The sequence below is a fragment of the Pundamilia nyererei genome, unplaced genomic scaffold, assembly GCF_000239375.1.
Source record: "Pundamilia nyererei isolate P.nyererei 1_Seehausen unplaced genomic scaffold, PunNye1.0 scaffold00121, whole genome shotgun sequence".
Classification (NCBI taxonomy): Eukaryota; Metazoa; Chordata; class Actinopteri; order Cichliformes; family Cichlidae; genus Pundamilia; species Pundamilia nyererei.
Window position 1 is genome coordinate 583,113 of NW_005187522.1, and position 20,700 is coordinate 603,812.

At 38.6% G+C, this 20,700-nt stretch overlaps 1 protein-coding gene across 2 annotated transcripts in view; it reads right to left on the reverse strand.

Moving 5' to 3' along the window:
• Positions 1-9,013: 9,013 nt before the first annotated feature.
• Positions 9,014-20,700, reverse strand: part of atp6v1h (ATPase H+ transporting V1 subunit H) — a 30,888-nt gene continuing 19,201 nt past the window's right edge. For both annotated transcript variants that reach the window (XM_005742507.1, XM_005742508.2), the window contains 3 exons: positions 19,778-19,879; positions 18,181-18,294; positions 9,014-9,412 (listed from right to left, as the gene is read on the reverse strand). In XM_005742507.1, coding sequence (XP_005742564.1) covers positions 9,343-9,412; positions 18,181-18,294; positions 19,778-19,879 — 286 coding nt within the window. In that variant the 3' untranslated portion in view covers positions 9,014-9,342. The remainder of the gene's footprint in view (positions 9,413-18,180; positions 18,295-19,777; positions 19,880-20,700) is intronic.

Here is a 20,700-nt window from a genome sequence, read left to right on the forward strand (position 1 = left end):
ACTGGAGTGTTTATTTAATGGAATCACTGTGATAAGCATTTAACCTATATGTGTAACATCACAAGACCCACATATGTTGGTCAAATATTATCCACAATTATATATAAGTTTGTGCCACTTGTTGTATATGAGCATATGTGATCAATACTGTCTGAAATAAGTAATAGTAATTAGGATCAATAAGTTACGTTTGATTGTGTTATGGCCAACGGTGACGTCCAAACAAAGGGTTAAATACACTTGGCCCTGCTAAGATGCACCTGGGACACCTTTTGCCCATCTCTGTTGCCCAAAGTTGGGAAACCCCCTTTTTGAACGGATATAGTAGCATACCCCTGGCAGCAAACTCGACAAAGTTCTCGGGAGGATTAATTGTTTTCTCTCTGCAGTCTGTTTAATATCTGTAGTTTTGCAGACTTTTGGACTCACTCTGGTCAAAGGGACCCAATTAAAAATGGTGGACGCTGGGAACAGTGCTTGGAAAGTTATGGAGTAGTGCCAGAAAGTTATGTAACACTAGTGTCGGAGTTAAAGAAGGAACAAAGTGTAAATTGACAAGTGATTGGGGGAAAGTATTGACAAAAAAATTACATTTATAATTGGGGGTGAGACAATAATTATTAGTTTAAATTTAACACTGATCAAGCAAAAAAGAAGGAATAGAAAAATACCCAACAGCAGCATGAGGAGGGCTGATATGGCCCAGGATGCTTTTTTCCTGTCTGTCATTTCGTGTGTCTGTGCTGTTTGTGCTTAAACCCCGGGGTTCACATCGCTTTGCTTTTTTGCTATTATTTTGCTATTATTTTGCTATTATTTTGCTGTAAAATGTACTGTTTTTCTGTTCTGTGTATTAAACTCTGTTCCAAGAATTCTACTCTTTTGCACAGGATCTTTTTGAGTGATTTGATTTTGATTGGATCTGAAAAGCTGGACCTCCACATCGTTGGCATAATAAGGTAATCATATTGGCTTCAGAATTTGCGACCCAACAAGAGCCTTGTTAATTTTAGCAATTTCACAATTACAGAGGCCACTGTGCCTTTAAGAACACTCTAGGCTACTTGCTGTCCATCACCTTACCATAGGTGGGCTCCACTAAAGTTTAAAACACACTTCAGTGAATATTAAATCAAACGGGATACATCTGACCACAGTATGAAGCACCACAGCAAAGGTTTACGACTTTTGCAAGAGAGAAATTTCCAAGAGAATTATTTTTAATAAATGAAGGTAAAATTGTATTAATTATTGAGTGTTTTGAGATGCCAAAAAAGTCTGTTTCTTTTCTTTGATATTAAACACAATAAAGTGTGCAAGCACCGAAGGGGTCTTAACACCTAAAGTTACTGTTCATGCTCAAGATCCTACTCTGATAGTGAATAATCTCAATTTATAGAAGTACTTTATGGGTTTTTAGCACTCTCCTCTCTTTTCCACTCTGGCCCTGGGGCTCAGCAGTCTCTTCCTATTGATGAAATGGGGTGTCATTTCCAAAACTACAGATTACTGCCATCAAGATCAATTTGCAATCACAGAGGAACTCATAATAATGTGTCATCACCCCAGGATTTATCCTCATTACAGCACATTGAAATCTCCTGAGAAAAACAAAGAAAAGCGAGCTGAAATGGCTTTTTGTTCACTGCTGTCCAGTCAATGTTGAATTTCTGCAAAATGTCCTTCTTTTTAACAGCATTCAATTTGATTTTGAAAACTTTAGATGAAAACAATTTAGAGATACAGGAAGATACAGATAGCCTGTTAATGATCTTGAACCTGAATGTGGTTTCTTGCCATCGCCAGCTCTTTTTTCTGCAACAATCACGTAATCATTGATCACATAGCAAACCTGCTGCTGGCTTTCTCATTTGCCAGTGTGTCAGTTCCAAACTATCCAGCCAATTATGAAGACCATTGTATGTAGTCAGAACTTTATATGCAGACCATGTCTCGCAAAGATCACCACCTGCATATCCAGATATCCAGATGGTGTGGTCCCTTCAGGTCTGCTCTGGGTGAAAGTGACTTACTTTGTAATGATGTGATTGACGTGCACTGTGTTTGAGCATTTACCTGCAGTTTGAGGTGTTCTGGTTGTACTTTCGAAATGTAAATGTGTGGTTATTGGACAAAAAGTAGTTGCAGTGTCATCAGAAAAATGTTAAAAGAACATCACACAATTTCCTCAGATTGAGTCAATCTTACATGCCTGTTTGACTCTTTCTCTGACTTGCCACCGTGATCTTAAATCTTGTCATGTAATGCTGTGAAAATGCAGTGTTATGGCTGAAATATGTTTTGGGAACATTTTGTCCGTAAAGATGAAAGAATCTGGAGGGACTTTCATTCGATGAATAGAAGGAAGAAGCTACTAAAGGGCCTTGATAACTCCTTGATAAGACCTTTAATGTCCAGTCATCGCCTCAGATATTTGAGGTCCTGCACACATGTCTGCTGGGTAAATCATAGAAATGGTCCATAGTGCATGTTTACAATAAATAAATAAGTCTTGAGACTGTGTTGTAAAACACTGCAAATCTTCCGGAAATGGCACGTATTGCTGTGCCATTGTGGAGAAGTTGGATGACATGTGCAACCTTTAAGTAGTCTAGGTATCATCTCATGTTACGAGCAGTGACAATGGCCCAAGCTAAATGCAAAAACAGTTAGAAAAGTTGAGGAGAGAAAAAATATCAGCAAATGTGTCTTATCATTAAAACCAAATCGGGTTTGTTGTCTGTTTGGGAAAGGTGTGTATTTCTATGTGTGTGGGGGGTTCTTGCTAGGGTTCAGGGGGTTAAAGGTCTACACAATCCATTCTTCAATAATAAAGATTGATTCGGGAATGCGAAAGGTTAATAGGTTTTGGTAAATAATGTAGGTTCATACTTCACACTGTGCAATAACAGCATACACCATGCTGCCATCAATCAGCATTAAGTATGGCCTAAGTGCTATATAACTACTGTTAGGTAGTTATTTACCAAAATGATTCTGAAAATAGCGTGACTTCACGCAGCTCACGTAGCTCACGCAGCGCAGCAGGAAAATGATTACAGTGCACCTGCACTCAGTCAATGATATGAAGTTCGGAAAACGTCAGGAATGGGTAATTGCAGTGTCCATACAACAGCATGAGATAGCAGACGCACGCAGCTTAACACAGCACACGTTATCGTCAGGCTTTAAGGGTGAGCTCACATAAGCATAAGCCTACTCTTGTATTTGTGATTCTCCTTCGATGGAGCCTTAAATTGAGCTTCACGCTGCATGCCTGTCGGCAGAGTCTTGTTTTGATTGTCACTATGGGAACGGACAGTCTCTGACCCATGGTTACAAGAGCAAAGGGATTTGATCGATGAAGCAAAGCAACAGTACCCTCCTCTGTGCGAGCTGATCTAACAATCTGACAGGCTGAGCAGATAAAGATGTCAAACACAAACTATTTAGAAGCACAAATTGGAAAACTTGTCCTTATTTTCCCTTCTTGTGTGTTAAACACACAAATATTCTGGAAATATTCAAACACTTTCCAGATAGAGTGGAAATAAAACTAATTAAGAGGTCAAGACAAGACATTGCCTCAGGGGACTTTCATGAATAAACCGAGGCTCAGCGGATGGCAGTGAATGCAGAGAGCCAGTTTTGCACTTTGCTTCGACCCTGTACAGCAAATGTGGGTAGCATAATAATACAAATAAAAGCCAGGGGAAAGAAACTCTCTCTTTTTAGGGTCCAGAGTTCACTCAGTTGTTGCAGGTGAGCCTGCATAGGGACCACAGTGTGCCAGCTGCTGTAAATAGTGCTTGGGGAGCATAACGGGGTCAGACAACTGCAGCCAGAGGCAGTGAGCCTCTACATAAATATTGACTCTGCATACATCCCAGCTCACCACACCTTTTAGAGGCTAAAACACAAAGGATCAGTGCATCAAGCTGGAGCGAGAGAATGAGACAGAGAAACCTGATTTGAATGCTTCCTATAACAAAAAAATTAAGGGATGTTTACATGCTCAAGAGGCTGTAGGTGTTGCTGTTGAATGCTGCTCATTATTTACTAAAGTTAAATCCCACCACACAGGAGACTCACAAGTAGTCTAAGACTTTAGTTCTGATTAGACTACCAATCTGAGCCCGATAGCTTGATTTCTGCAGAGGATTCAGAGCTGAAGAACATCCATATTTTCCTCGTGGAGTTTAACTGCAGCACTGAAGCGAACTGGAAGCAGATTTCCCATGAGCACTATGCTCCATAAAAGCACCAGACAGTGACGGCTGTAAATATTACTTAAGTTGTACAAAAGTGTTCATGTACCCCCAGGCAAGTGTCACATTTTGTAGATTTCTTGAAGCGGAAAACAACAAGATTGAAAATGATCACCACTTCACGTGTCAAGGCACCACTACCTTTATATTTCTTGAAATGAATGAAGTGAGAGAAATAATAATAATAACAACAATAATTTTAAGCTGAAAGGGTTTTTACTTGTAAAATTTCAGAACTTTATCACATGTCTCGGCCATCTGTAATATGTATACGTTATCGGTCATAAATGAGCAAACGCGTTGTCCAGTTTTGCGCGCAGTTCATCCAAGTGTCGCTGTGCATCAGCAGAAGCCATTTCTTAATCTCTATCACTGTCAGCAATCCATGAAAGAAACACGAAACACTCGAATACTAAATAAAACACAGTTATATTCTGATTATCTTTGTGCAAAGTTAATGAGGGATGATCCCTCAGTGCAGCTGACTGCCTCTGCATTAGTGGTGATGTTAAATGTAACTCCTAATGTCCAACCACACATTTAATTTGTATTTTATTCAGTATACTGGGATCTTCATAATAACTCATATAGTCTTCACCCAACAGATTAGCTAGAGGAGTCGCCCCCTGCTGGCTATTAAAATGAATGCAGGTTTAGCGCACTTCTTTCTGTCAAAAATCATCCCTCACACTCACCTCCACCCACTCCACCCTGCCTGCACTGTCTTCTTCACCTCTCTTATGCACTGTCCGTTGCTTTGGACGATATTTAAACCCATTTACCTTCACTACCTTGAGCCCGTCTGTCGCCCCTACTCCACACCTCACCAGTATCTCGATGTCCACGTACACGTCCCACAGCAGTCTTACGTACTTCTTTCCCACTCACTTAGTTCCTGAATTAGTACCACAGTTCCTCTCTTGGCACCCTATCACATGCTTTCTCTGGATCCACAAAGACAAGACCTTCCTTAAACCTCTCCATCAACACGCCACAAGCTCTTACTCAACATTAATAACCACAATGCGGCTCACTGATCTTCACTTCTCTTCTTAATCTAGTTTCAACAGTTCTTTCCCATATCTTCATGGCATGGCTCATCAACTTTATCTCTCTGTTGTTAATATAGCTCTGCACATGACATTTGCTCTTGAAAACTGACACTCCTACATTCCTCTCACTCTCTAGGATTGTGGTAAAAAGTCCACTATCTTCTGGTAGACATCTCCATACAGGTATGTCATTTAGACCAACTGCCTTTCCATTCTTCGTTCTCCTCATAGCTTCATAGCTGCCCTCACTTCATCCATATTGTCTCTGCACTTCCTGATGGAGATCTGGAGGCAGGAGTAGATGAAGGTATAAAATTGAGCATTTAGCAACAAAACATCTTAAAGGAAACTAAATACAACAAATAAAAGAAAACTACATGAGAGGAAATGAATCAAACTCCAGTCTCACAGCAAGCTGCCACCTCTCCTCTCCTCTACTACTCATACATATGTTTTCCCAGCATCACCTGCATGGACTGCACACATATCCATGACCCCGCCTGTTCATTTATGTCCTCTATAATGGACATTTGTTTTTGCTTCATATCTTTTGACTTATTTGAGGGACCCAACTAAGTTCTGATGTGCTCAATAGAAAACACGTCGCCCTTCTAGTGATATCTAATGTGTTTGTGTGGCCAATCTTAGCTCCGAAGAGGCAGCAAATCGCAGAAAAAGTTGAACTGAAAGACACTTTTTTTTCCTCGGTTCTCATGACGATATGTCCGGGTAAGCCATCCACATACATAAACACAAGGTTTCTAATATTACTGCTAACAAAACCTTTGCATATGGTTGCCTATTATTTATGTAGGTGTTGAAAGAATGTCAAATAACCATAGAGAGTCTCCTGCTCTCCCCTACAGGTGTCCCACAAAAGCCATCAGGAAGACAATCAAAACACTGAAATCAATCTGGTGGGCAAGCCAGTTTCAAAAATATACACTAAAGACTCACAATGACATACCACACTAATGATATCAGTGAAGTGGGCAAACAAAGACACATTTTTTTCATCAGATTTTTGTATATTGCACTTGTTTTTAACGTTTTACGCCAATCGTTTTTTGATTTTGGCAGTTTTCAGTCCTCCATGGAAATTTATGTAGCGAGTGCTTCCGTCTATTTTACATTCATATAGTGCAGTGGAACGCTTCTTGCTTATGATGGACGGCATTATTAGTGTTTGAGTAAAGTGTAAACATTTATTAAATTCAGCTTTGAATCAGTGATCGTCATTGGAAGTGAGAGGGAAGGCGACTGTGGCATTCATTAGGTTTCTGAGCAGCCATAGAGAAGACGGAAGGTAAGCAGGCAGTAGACATAAATATGAATTCATCATACTTCAGATTGACCTTTATAGTATTTGATTATATCCAAGTGTCTGATCGTATGTCTTAGTGGTTTACAATAGAGACCAGAGTTTTGTCAAGAAACCAAGTGTTTGAGAAAATGAATGCAGCCTAATGATAATTACATCCATAAAAACACGACATTGATAGAAGTGTGCTGTCCTTCAGGGATTTATCAAAGAGAAAACGAAACACGGTGCTTGATGCGGCTGATGTAAAAAGCAGTCTTGGTTACTGTTTCTTAGTTACTTATGTAAAAAAAGAGAGAAAAAAATCAACACTTCGTATTATGGAAGACCTTCAAGCAGTGGTCTCTTTGCCCTACAGAGAGAATCTGTTGCTATGTAAACTTGAAAGCTGATGCTTGCAGTTACTGTGTGTGAGCTAAATGAACAGAAAATAACAAAGGAAGAGATGTGAAGAGCACATGTACAGTGAAGGTCAGATTAAAACAGGTCAGCCAGCTCAGATTTCATTTCAATTCTACGGGGGGCACTCCACCAACTCAAAGTAGCATTTGAAACCTATGTTACAGGTAGAAAATTGTTTTCCCCCCCTAAGAGCCACTCATCCACGACAAATAGGCTATGGTAATTTAAAGGGGGAGATTGTGGACAGAAGCAATGAGCGTACACAACAGGAAGCAGAGTCCAACCTTAATAAAGTCCACAAGACAACCTTCAACTGTGGATTTGGATTCGCTGTCATGCTGTTAGCAGCACAGTGTGATGTTTGTAGTGAGCGTGACTGAAAGGCTAGGTTGGATTATCCAATGGGCATTCTGGGCACGCGCCTGGGGACCTACGCGCTGTTGGAGGCCCACAAAACAAGCAAATAAAACTAAAAAAACTAAAAACTTTACATTTTGCAACCATACATTATCAAAACTTGGATGGATATTTTATTAGAACAAAATGATTTTGTGGCTCGTCTGTCTCTTTCACTCCCATAATACTGAGGTTTGTAGTCTCTGAGAGAAGCAGAGAAGTGGCACTGGAAAGAGGTGCTGAAAGGAAGAAAGGGATGAGATCGCCAACTATCACATTATGATAGCTGGCTTTCATTTTCTTTGTCAGGTAGTCTCCATTTAGATCTATTCTGTGTACATGTACGCACACATTCCCGTATGTTTAGTCACCGAAGACAGAAAAAGCTGATTATCGAAACAAAGTTCTGTAACTCGATGATCCAGGAATACTGGAAAGTGTCATCGGTTGGTGAAGGATCGGCCAAAGATAATGACTAGAAAAAGCTCAAGGTGAATATTCACGTTACAATTGCAGATATTTACATAAAGGAGCAAAAATGGCCAATCACAATTTCAGGAGTTTTTTTTTTCATTCTGGTAATCAATCGAGAAAAAATGTAGAACATGAAAGAAAACAGATTAAACATGGCACAAAGATTTATTTTATTTCTTTTAATTCTTGTGAGGATGAGTTAGAAATACGCTCACACTTGATGGCCGCTTTATAAGGTACACCTTGCTTGTACTATGATGGACTGTTTTTTTTAAACAGTTTTTTAAAAATTTATTTTGCATTCATTCCTTAACATCTCTCAGAGACTGTGGTCCATACTGGGATACTGATCACAGCAGAAACTGACTCAGTTTCACACCAGGCAATGTTTTTCCAGTCTTGGTAAGCCCATGTGAATTGTAGTCCAAGTTTCCTGTTCCTTGACTGGGAGGAGCTCTCAGTGTGGTCTTCTGTTACTGAAGCCCATTAAAGTTGGACATTTTTAATGTTTAGTGATGCCTTTCTACATACCTTACTTATAACAAGTGTGTATTTCCTCTGACATCATCAATTCATTTTCACCACATAACCACCGCTCACTGGATATTTTGCTCTTTGAACCATTCGCTGTAAATCATACAGATAGTTGTGTGAAAAATCCCACATCAGTAGTTTGTGAAATACTCCCGTATTTCCTGTCTTTGATCAACAACCATCAGTACTGTCTTGATCACGTCTACGTGCCTGAATGCACTGACAGCTCCCATGTAGTTGGCTAATCAGATACAATGAGTTGTTGTATCTAATAAAGTGGCCGGTAAGTGTTTTCACTAAAGAGCACTCTAATTATTACAATTAATTCCACAAGCCACTTTAACTTCCTAACACATCTGTTTCCCTTCAAAGGCAGGAACTAGTGAAGATGACCACAAATAAATAAATAAATATTTCATTAGCCACCCTGCTGCCACTGCTGGGGAGCCAATTGCATATGGGCTGATAAGAAAGCTCAATAATGCTGTCACGTCTGAAAATCTCTTTGTTATTCAGCTTTCGTTTCTCATCAACCTCTCAGTAAAAGGATGTGCAGGACAGGAATGTCACAGATAAGTATTTTTATTGGTAGTCATATGTTTTACAGACTTAAGACTTAAATAACTTGCAGTTTTGTACATCATCACAGACACACAAAGTGCGGCTTTAATCACGCATCACTTATCTTGGAGTCACAACACGAAGCACGACAGAACATCAAGGAAATCGAGGAACATCGAGGATCATTTGGGGTGCGTGTAGAAGCGGAAATCGCACCGTTTGATTTTTCAAGTCATTACACAAAAACAAAGAGCTGATCATTACAATTGCCAATCTGCGTACAGTTCACACTCGTCCACAAAATGAGACACAAACACACATGACCATTCAGTGTTCAGCTTCGAGCAGCCACCGCTGGAGCCTGCTGCTGATCAGTGGACTGCAGTTGTCTTCCAAGGTACTCCCTGTGAAAGAGAAACAGTTTGTTTGTTTGTTTTTACAGACTGAAAAAGCAAGAAACACTAAACATGCTGTCAAATAAGGCCATACATCCTGTTACAAGGAACAAAGAAATATTTTGGAAGGCATGCTTATTGTATATTTTCCTTATTTGTTTGGTGACAGTAAGACGAGAAAATCAAGAATACTTCAATTTTAAATACTTCAAGAAAAAAAACACTTCATGTTTTTCAATAACAGTACATATTTTTCCTTAAATCAAAACATAACCGGTAAGCATTTGAAGTTCTGATAAATGGAGGATAATATCCACCCCGATCACCACCTGCCTGAATGTTTTCACTTCAATCTATTCTCTGATTGGGTGGATTCTGGATCTTTTATATCCTTTAATGTGAAAACAGGTTTTTAATGAAGCTTCTCATTTTAACAATATGAGCTTCTCCCAGGTATCCTGACCCTGACATGATGTAATGCTGAAATATAGACCCATTATATATTACTTTGAAAGGTCACAGTTCGCCTTCATGTTTCTTCTTGACAGTAACATTTTTAGATATGCTTCATGACACTCAAATTATCAGCAGCAGAAATATCAAATGCCTCTCAATAGTCTAAAAATGGGAATGGTGAATACTCATAACGACAGAGAATATTTTCTCCTTAAAAATATGCACGCTTAGACTCATCACTATTCTCCTTTTCTACAAAGCAACAGCGCCGTAAGGATGTCTTTATGAAACCACTGTACACTTCTATTTTTGAAGGAGGTTATTTTTTTATTTTTTTTTATTTGCCCTATTATGAGAATGAATCACAGCAGTGAGATAAAACAGTACAATATGTATCCAACGCAGAAGCAGCAAAAAGCTTTTTCCAAACAACAGCACAGTACTTTCATGTGTTCGTCTCATACCTCTCTTACTGAAAATACCAAATACCTCTTTGTTAAATATTGACCAAACAACCAGGCTGGTAAAACCACAAGCTGCTATAGATCAACTCAAACATATCCAAGACATATAAGAGCTTTTAAGCCTTTGATCTTTAGCTAACCCTCCTCTGACCCCCATCCACAGGCTTGTACAGAACTTCACATACACTCATCATGGGTGACAAGGATGACTTTAAAAAACAGACCTGGGTGCATGAGCTTGACTTTATTTTGGATTTTCTCTAATTCATGCAGGGTCAAAGCACGGCACACCAACCGCTGGAGCTGTCAGAGATAACCTTCAGCCCATTCTCAAAAACCAGTTACAGTACGCTGATTTAGAGCACTGCCAGTGAGATTACAAAAAAAAAAGGCAAATAGCAATAATTGGTAGGATGACTGATGAAGTTAGTGTCCCGCAGCCAAGGCACCTTTTCATATGTCTCTGTTGTAAGACACAGCGAAATGAGTCTTGGACATGAAACACTGCATAATATTAAGAAGTATTAGCCACAGTAAAATCAGCGGACACTCAAAGTTAGTTTTTACTGTCAAGATGTTATCTAATATTTCATTTTGCAGACAGCTGTCCAAAGTGAACTACAATAAATCTAATGTGCCACCTTTTGTTTATTCTATAAATTCTTGTTTAAACTTGTCTCTCCTTTTATTTTATTTTTTATATTTTTGCTTTTAAAATTGGCTATACAACCACACGTGCCATGCCTCTACTTAAGAAATGACAAATGAAATGGCAGTAAGTGCTTGCCCGTGGTGCTGAGGTGAAAGACACATACAGCTGATCAAAAATAGATTTTCTTTTCACACAGTTTCTGCTACACGACCGTTTCACAAGAACGGCAGCTTGTTCGACTGTTTACAAAAATCCTGCACCCACCGTGCAGCTGTGTCACAATTTTCATTAATGCAGTAATGTAACACGCCACAGTAATTATATTACAGTTACAATTATTTTGTTACTTTTGTTACAAAAGTTCTTCAGTAATCTTTTCACTGCCGAAAAAATTCAAACAAACAAACAAACATGTTTTTTCTTCCTGTGCACTTGCACAACAATCAGCTCAAGTCAAAGTTGTAGATCAAAAAGAGATCTACGACTTTTTAGGAGTGTAGATATGGACATACTTTTATAGCACAAAAGGAAGAGAACGTGATGCTAAAGCGGACAAAACCAGTAACAATCTGAGTGAATGCTGACCCCAGCACAGCAGCCAGGTCCTGATCTTTAATGGGTAACAAACTGACGGGCAGTCAGACTTGCAGCCTACGTTTCTACCTGTTCATACTTCTATAGTAGAATCGCTATGGCGATCACTCTGAAGTCTCTTTGTGCTGGTTTTCATATGTAAAAAAAGATAGCATGTGTGTAACGAGTATGTGTGTAATGACTTTCTCCAGCAGGAAATGTACTGAATTACTTTAAAGAAAAATACAGAATAATGTGTAATACATTACTTTTTTGAGTAATAACCCTAGGACTAAATACAGCATTGTGGTTTTCAGGAAAGTAAACACTGGTGCTAAGACTTATTCAACATAAGCTGATTCTTTTGTAGTATTATTTTAAATTTGCACTGCATTATAAAACAAACAGCATCTCTCTTTGCTCCGAGCGGCCTTTGGGGAGTGACTATACATGTAAACACCATCTGTGTACATTCAGTAAAGGTAGCGTGTCTGTATTTGTTACAGTATTTGACAGAAACACCTGAATCTATAATAATGTTAGGATACAAACAAGAATATGGGAAATCATCAATCAAATTTAAAAAAGGAGACAGTTCACAGTGACTCGGAGCACAGATTTGAGTTTGTTTGGCAAAAAAAGCCAGGCTACTGTATGAAAGGCAAACCAATACTATATCATGAACATGTCAAATGTCAGTAGAGAGGACTGACTGTAACTGAGACAAGCACAGCATAAAGGTGGCTGGACCAGCGATAGCTTAAGGCTTAAACGACAACCATGGAGTTATGGAGCTTATTGGCAAAAACACCATTCAGTCAAAGCTTGCTGGAGATTTAGAAACACGTCAAAAACAATGACCAGATAACAGTTTGCGCACATTCATGCATGCTGTTGTCATGACATCAGGGGCCTCAGAAAGGTAGGAACAAGAAAATGTTATATTAGAAACGACAAGTCAACCCACTCAAGGTGACAGCGGGTAAGGGAAGCGGCTTTGAAAAACTCTTCATTGTAATTTAAAAAAGAAAAAAAAAAAAAAAGTTCTCATCTCATAGACACATTCACACACCTCTGTTTTCACGCAGGCAATGAGTGTAGGCAGCAGATTCTTCAGTATGACGAAAAAACCTTGAGAAATAGCTCACCCCCTCACATTAGGAGGTCGTGTTATGAGGACTGAAACTAGTAACAAAGTGTTCATCTTAATGGAGAAATATGGCATGAGCAACATTCCTTTCTTTAATTATTATGTTTTATTTTACAAAAAACCACCAACGTTGCTCAACATGCCCTACACAAGAGGTAGGTGTGGATGGAGGGTGTCTTATAAGAACTACCTGCATAAATGAGGACAGGTGAATGTCTTTAAATGTGATTTATGTGCTGGGCATTAAAATGATGAGCTGCTGCTTTCAAAAGCTACAAGGAAAGAATTAAAAAAAAAGCTGTCAAACAAAATGTCAATTTCCATATAAAATTTAATTTACTTAGTCTTGTATTCAGGCGTGTGCAGAAGTTTTGCATCCATTTTAAACCAGACTTCATACACAGTTGTAATCCCTGCTTTTCATTTTTCGAAGTAAAACATTCGTATGCAGCCTTCAGGTTTTTTCTCCTCCTGTTTTAATTCTTCCACCTTCATTTGAACTTAACATTCTTTAACTTCACTCTGACTCTTTCATTTTTATTCCCCACGTAAAAACAGGAGAATCTCAAACAAGATACGGAAGCTAATTTATGGCATGCAGTAAATGCAGAGGTGATGCTTATATACGGTTCTACGTTCTACTTTATTTCATTTATATTTTGCTTCTACGTAGCCACACATTCATGCATTTTTCATATATTTTCTTGCTTAATCCTTGTACTTGATCATATTCAGAAAAAAATATTTTTTGTTGATTTTAGTTTGTCTTATTTGTTTTTTGCTTGTTGAACAACTTAGCACTGACTTTTGAATAATTAAAGCATAAGAAAGTTTTCTTTAGTTGAATGAAAATACCAAAGATACAACAATTTTACAGGCATAAAAAAGTATTTTTGTACCAACAAGGTGGTTTTCAAAGAGTTACTCAAAGCATGGCACATTTTAGCATGGTGTTCAGTGTGTCCTCAAAAAGAAACAAGAAAACTGGAAAGTAGAGGAGAACAGAAGAAATAGCAGGCATTAAAAAAAACTATGTGCAGGATATGAACAGTATCTGAAAGTCCTGCCCCTAAGAAAGAAAAAAAAATCCATCAAAGACCTGATAGAAGACCTGAGAGATGCATTTGACCTTTCAGCTGAATTGTGTACTGTTTGCAAAAGTCTCATCAGAAATGGTCTCAGTGAAAGTGTGGCTGTCAACAAACCATTTTTAAGGAAGGGAAACGGGGAGATAAGGCTGAGGTATGCCAAATTATACAAGAATTGGAGTGATAATCATATAGAGTGATGATGCCAGATTTGACATTATTGGTTCAATTTTTCATCAGTACAGATAATTACAGAGGATGTCAGGAGAGAGTTACAACAGTGAGCGTCTAAAGCCATCTGTAAAACACAGTGGACACTCTCTAAAAGCTTTGGGCTACATGTCAGTGAGTTTTGTTGGTGATCTTGTCAAAATTGATGGAATTATTAACACAAATTGGAACCTTCAGATTTTGATCCACCATGCAATACCATCAGAAAAGCTTCTGATTGGCAACGCTATTTTTCAGCCTGATAGTGATCCTAAAGACACTGCCAAGGCAGTAAAAGAATACCTGGATAAATAAGTGCATACTATCAGTCATGGATTGGCCTCCCCAGAGCCCAGACATCAGTAGTACTAAAGCTTTGCAGGACAATCGTAAAAGAGAACGGAACAAAAAGGAAGCCAGCATCCAAAGAACAGATCTGAATGTCCTGCAAGAAGCCAGGAGAATTATTCCTGAAGACGTTCCGGCTTTGTAAAAGAAAAACGTGGTCGCACCAAATATTGACTTTCAAGCTCGTTAGAATTGTACAAACTTTATTTTTGCCATATATTTTGAAATTCCATTTATAGTTGCTGTACCTGTTACATATTTTCCTACCAAAATATAAAGAAATAAGGAGTGTCTCAACACGTTTCCACAGTACTGTAAACAGTGTTGGGCAAGTTACTTTGAAAAAGTAATTAATTATAGTTATTAGTTACTTCTTCAAAAAAGTAACTGAGTTAGTAACTGAGTTACAATAGTCTAAAAGTAATTAATTACTTGAAAAGTAACTATTGCGTTACTTTAAAAAAAAGAAAAGAAAAAAGTTTAACCCTCTGGGGTCCAGGGTATAATTGGCCAACTACTTTTGATTTTCCCTCCACATTTCACCTTTAAAAACTATTTACTGTTTGGTATCATCCTTTTCAGCCCAACCTCACATGTCTGAATTTACAGTTATGTTTTCATTTTGACATACTGTATTAACACAATTGATCTAAAATCAGACAAAAAACATAAAATCAGAGTAGAAAAAGTTATATTTTTTACTGTAACAACCACAAACATGTTTAACGAATCATATTTCATAACTTTAAATGCAAATATAAATTGTCAATTTTAAAATCCTATGTACAAGTTTTGCAAACAAAGTTATTTGCATCCATTTACCTTTTATCTTGATTTTTTAAATAACCATTTCAAACTATTTACAGAACAATCAGCTGTTCTGCATTCAATAAGATGCCACACAAATTATTTGTGCCACAAAAAAATTATTTCTGTCCACTATGGAGAACATCACAGCCTGATACCTGCAGGTGTGACAGCAGCAGGAGTATCACTCCTGTTTCTACCTGGAGACAGCAGTCACCTCATTGTTCTGACACACAACACAAAACTATCCACAACACTACACACTGACTACACAAGACAACACATTAACTACACACTCCAAACACACTAAACGTCACAAATCTCTCACATCTCAAAACTCGCTCTCTCTCCTTTTCTGCTGTCTTTCTCTCTCTCTCGCTCTCTCTCTCTCACACTCCTAAAACTTCCCCTTGGGTGGGGGTCATAAGCAGAGAGTGCTTGCTAGCGCTGTCCTTACGTGACGAAACTATTGAGGAAAAAACGCCGCGTATATATTGTTTATCATGACTCTGGTTTTACGTGGCCTATCAACACAATTTAAAAACTGGTATCTATCACCTTGTTGCTTTGTCTTTAAGTGGTCATGTGATTGGCTTACCACGAATACTTTATTCTTCCTCAGTCAAACACCAGCACTCATGCGATCGTTTTGCCCCCTTAGCTCCATGTGTCCTGCTAGACAGTGATCGTGATTATCGTCCGCGGGAGCGCACGCAGCTGCTTAAAGCTGTAGCGTCCAGATTACTTACGTAGGCAGATACTTCCGTGCAACTGATATAAGATGCGGTAAGCTGAACACGGCTTCAACCGTCTCTTTGTTGAAAAACAGTAACGGACCGCATTTTCTTGTTAGTAACTGTAACGGCGTTGTAACGATAGGAATAGTAATTAGTTAGATTACTCGTTACTGAAAAAAGTAACGGCGTTAGTAACGGCGTTACTTGTAATGCCGTTACTTGCAACGCCGTTATTCCCATCACTGACTGTAAATGATCTTTGAGCTTTCTGGAAATTTCAAGTCACTGAACCCAATGTTCTTCCTCCCTTTCTGTAACTCTTAGTGGTATTTCAAACAAATAAACTTCTGTCCACGCATGACTGATCACATTGCCCACTTGGAACATCACTGTAATATTAATCATAATACCTCCATCCAGAGTTGCTCAGGAAACTGAAAGTGTGTGTTTTAGATAGTGGCAGCAAAAACAAACATATTCCCACTTAATGCTAGTTGGCTTTCATTTTTATTGTTTCCAAGAAATCCAGTCCACAGAAGACACACACAAAGACGGGGAGGTGAAGTGAATGTCCGGAAAATGTTGCTAGTGGTGACTTAACCTAAGTAAAATCAAGCATGACGAGTTTATAATGGTGCTTGCAATGGGTCTAAAGAGCCTAAGAATAAAAAAAAAAAAAAGACAAAAGTTAGCCATACAGTTTGCAAATTTTGGCTATGAAGATAAATATGCATCACAAAGTGTGAGAACTCCAAAGGTGGGCATGAACCCCAGCAGATGGAAGTGTCAAACAAAATATTTGGAATTTCAACAGAGAAGCAGCAGAAGCTTGTTTGCATAATATTTTAATCCAGCTGTTAGTGGTAATTATAACTGTGCAACTGATAATGAGATATGGAAGAAAAGAGCAGAGTAATTGCAGCCAAATGCTGTAGCCAACAATTCAGTGGGTGTTATCATCTTACAGTCTGTATCAGACACAAGTGTATTCAATCCATGATGCACAAGTGGGGTTGTGATCACCCTAAAAGGTTGCTGCAATCTCAGTCTGCAGGTTAAGAATATGAATGATAGATATGTACATGATACACTAAATTAAGGTGCCATAGCACCACTGTAGCATTTTCTAACTGATCTTTCTTGATGCTGTAATTACCAGCTGAAATTTACTTGAACACATTTATGCCAGCCACAAGTTGCAAAATAGTGTGAACAATCATCTAAATCAATCTACTTTTGGCAAATAAGATTATTCAAGTTATTTTCTGTAAGACTGAGAAGCAGAGGAAAGACACTATCCAAGTAAACTTCACTCTGGGTAAATTCGTGACATGAGAAACATACAGCCCAGCACATTTGACATTTTGTGGAACATCCTAGTCTGTCAATATTTTGAACCTAAGTCATGCACATCTTGATCTGACCCCAGCGCAGCCCTGCTGTCCACACAGTTATTTTGCCTCATTACACTTGCTTTCAGGCCAGTGAGGACACGTTCCGACCATAATTCAAGTAAATGTAAACAAAAATTCAGACAACCGGCTCTCACCCTGCATTAGCCTGATTAGCCAACAGCACATCAAACGCACAAAGGCAGAATCCTAAAAACGCCTCTCCAGTCACGTTTTAGGATATAAAAGTGCTTTTTTTCTCTCATATGTCTGAGGCAAATTTGAGAGATTGCATGGCCTCTTCCTCCTTAAGTGAAAGTTACAAAATCTAACCATATTTAAACATTTTTATTCAAGATGCTGCATGCAGGACACAGATACAATGTGTAAAAATGTGATTTTCAGTGTATACATCACACTTGTGCTAACTCACATTTTCCATTATTGGCTTTACATCTACATTATTTTAATTATGGGTTTAAATAAAGTTTAAATAAGCGAAACATATCAATCTCCCTAGCTATGATGACTAAATGCTCAAAAATGAAATTTTCATTGACCATCCAATATAGTCTTACATGACTAACTTTTTTAGATTGTTTTAGGTCAACGACTAATTTGCCTCTTTCTGATCATTTTTGCATCTTCAGCATTCTCATCAGTATGACTGTTCACTGACCTTGTGTCATTTCCAACCAATCTCCGCTCACGTTAACCTTAGCGGATGTCTAATCAGCCAGAGTAAATCATAATATGCATGAGGGTGTGCATGGTCTTTAATCACTAGCGTGTAGCTGTAGCTGATTGGTTTTTTTCATGTCAGGAAAGTTCAGCTAATGCTTTAAGGTTAAGTTCATGTGAGTGAGTTACATCAAACAGAAGCTATAAAAAGTGCTCATACCAGTTGTGGACCATCAGCTTCTGCACAGCCAACAGGGCGTTGTACCGGACTAGCTGGTCCTCATGGTGCATATGATTCATCACAAGCTGTTTTCCACCGAGCTGCTCAATTACTCTGAAATGGGAGTGTTATAGGGAATAATGGGACAGAGGTTTTATACACAGTAAACAGGTACTATTTTCGTATTTTAGGTCATTCAGTGAGCCATCATGTAATCTAATCCAGCCTTGGTGAAATTTTCTGTGTATCTAATACAGGGTCACTGGCCTTTGTGAAAGGATAAAACACAGTGAAAAGGAAACCAGATGTAATGCTTGTAATATTAAAGCAAAAGGTTTGATCAAAGAAAAAGTAGGTGCTGGCACTGATACTATTACGCATTTCCATTGGGTGAACTTATTCCATCCAGGTGCATGATATTCTGAATGAATTGCAGTGTATATATATATTACTGAACTGCCAGTTTGTCTTCACAGCACTGACCCTGAAGTTCACTTTGTTAGAGGATCACTGGGTTCATACTGAAAACCCTGGATCAAATTCCCCCACTGAATCATCCTCTCAAATGGCACTTAAATTCAACAAGGCACATAAATTGGGTAAATAAACTATTTTGGTTGTTTAGGCCTGTGCTGACTTGTGATTAAATGAGGAGTTCTGCTAGTCAGGTAGAGCTTCTGCTGCTCCACATTAAACCAACTGTCTGAGTTCTGTTCGGGATCTCCACCAAACTACCCACCCTGAGCTCTCCCTCTGATGTACTCACATCTAATCCTGACATTCTGCTCATTCCCAATGACAATCCAAACATCTGCCACCTCAAGCTCAGCCTCCTGTCTTTTTGTCAGTGCCCTAGTCTCCAAACCATAGTAGCAGGTGACAATAACATATTGTAAACGTTCCCTTTCACTCTTTTTTCACAAATCATGCCTCACACTGTGTTTGAAAGATAGTGACTGAACCTCCTCAAGTCCAGCCAGACTTGTCTCTATTTGAACTCATATAACTAATATTTGCTACCCTTACTGTTTCACCTATCTCCCTCTCATCCACAAACATATTCTTTCTTGCCTCTGCTCACTTTGCTTCCTTCCTCCAGCACTTACCTCAATCTCTCCAAACTTACTTTGGTTTGGTATAAATTGTTAGTCACAATTGACACGTTTTGGGTACCTTTAAGTTTGAGTAGATTTGATTTATTAAAAAAAAAAAAAAAAAGACTATTTAAGTATCACTGAAGTATGTTAAATAATATTACTGGCAGGTGAGATGGCAGTAATGAGATGTTTGCCAGTGACCATTAAACAACAAACAGATGAACAGAACATTACTACGTAACACCCGACTGGCACAATCTGCATGGAGCAGTCAGATTAGATGTGACTGTATAAAACGAGAAACACACAAAGCCTTAAATGATTACCACTGCCAAAAATCTGGTGTCAAGGGCAAACTGTGCTAGGCAAAGCCAGCATAAAACAACTCCGTTACAACGATGGGCTGTCATTTGAGGCAGGGTGTGTGGGAGGTGATCTTCAAAAAAAATCTTTAATAGATTTTAGTGAATATCTAATAGTATTTATGCTTAACATCTCACCTTTTACCACGTGGATAATGCCGCACATACTCTCCAATGTCATGAGCTGCCACTGCTATAACCTGAGGATCATCGGACACTTCCAACAGCCTCGTCAAAATCCTTTCAAAGAAACACAGTGAAAATAAAACATTAAAATGCAGAGGTCTGTTTGCATAAAAAAGATTCAATCACTTAATTCTTACTGATCTCAATCACATATCTTTAAAGATGCTTCTAGGCAAAGATTTTTCTGAGAAAGCTTCAAGAAAAATATAAGAGCTGAGATTACTTTCTTTAAAGCAGTTTTCTAAGTAGAAACGCTCTTATTCTCACTAAGCCAAGGTTAGTGCTACTTTAAAACTGGAAATCCCAAACACTAAACTCTGAAGCCAAGGATATTAGATGTAAGGCATGCAGTGAAAAAGTGGCTTCTTCAACATGGAATAAAGCCTTCGTGAGATTTAAGGGTAAATACTAAAAAAAACAGAAGGCTAATTTAAGCCGAGGTGATGGCTGAGCTGATTACAGAGAGGGGACAGCGATGAGACAATGAGGATTTTTACAGAATGTCAATAGCACAACAGTGTGTGACCCGAATAATGAAGAACACACACACACCAACGGATGTTTTATCTCTGGCGATCTGAGTCCTTAGATCAGAAACACAGACACATGATGTTGGGAGTGTAAGTCATAGCTGATAAAAGTAAGGCATTGGGAAGGTATCTCGAAAGAACTGATTGTGAGTCAAGTATAAAACTGGATTTTTCCATAGCAGCATCTAGTCACGCCATGAAAGGCTGCATGCTGTCCAAGTGTTTTTCCACTGAACCGGCACATGGCAAGGTAAAGTTATTTACCTTAATGACAAACCAAAGCGATGACCCTTTGTAACCCTGATGCTTTCAGCTCTTTTTATCTCATGGTGTTTTCTGTCTGTA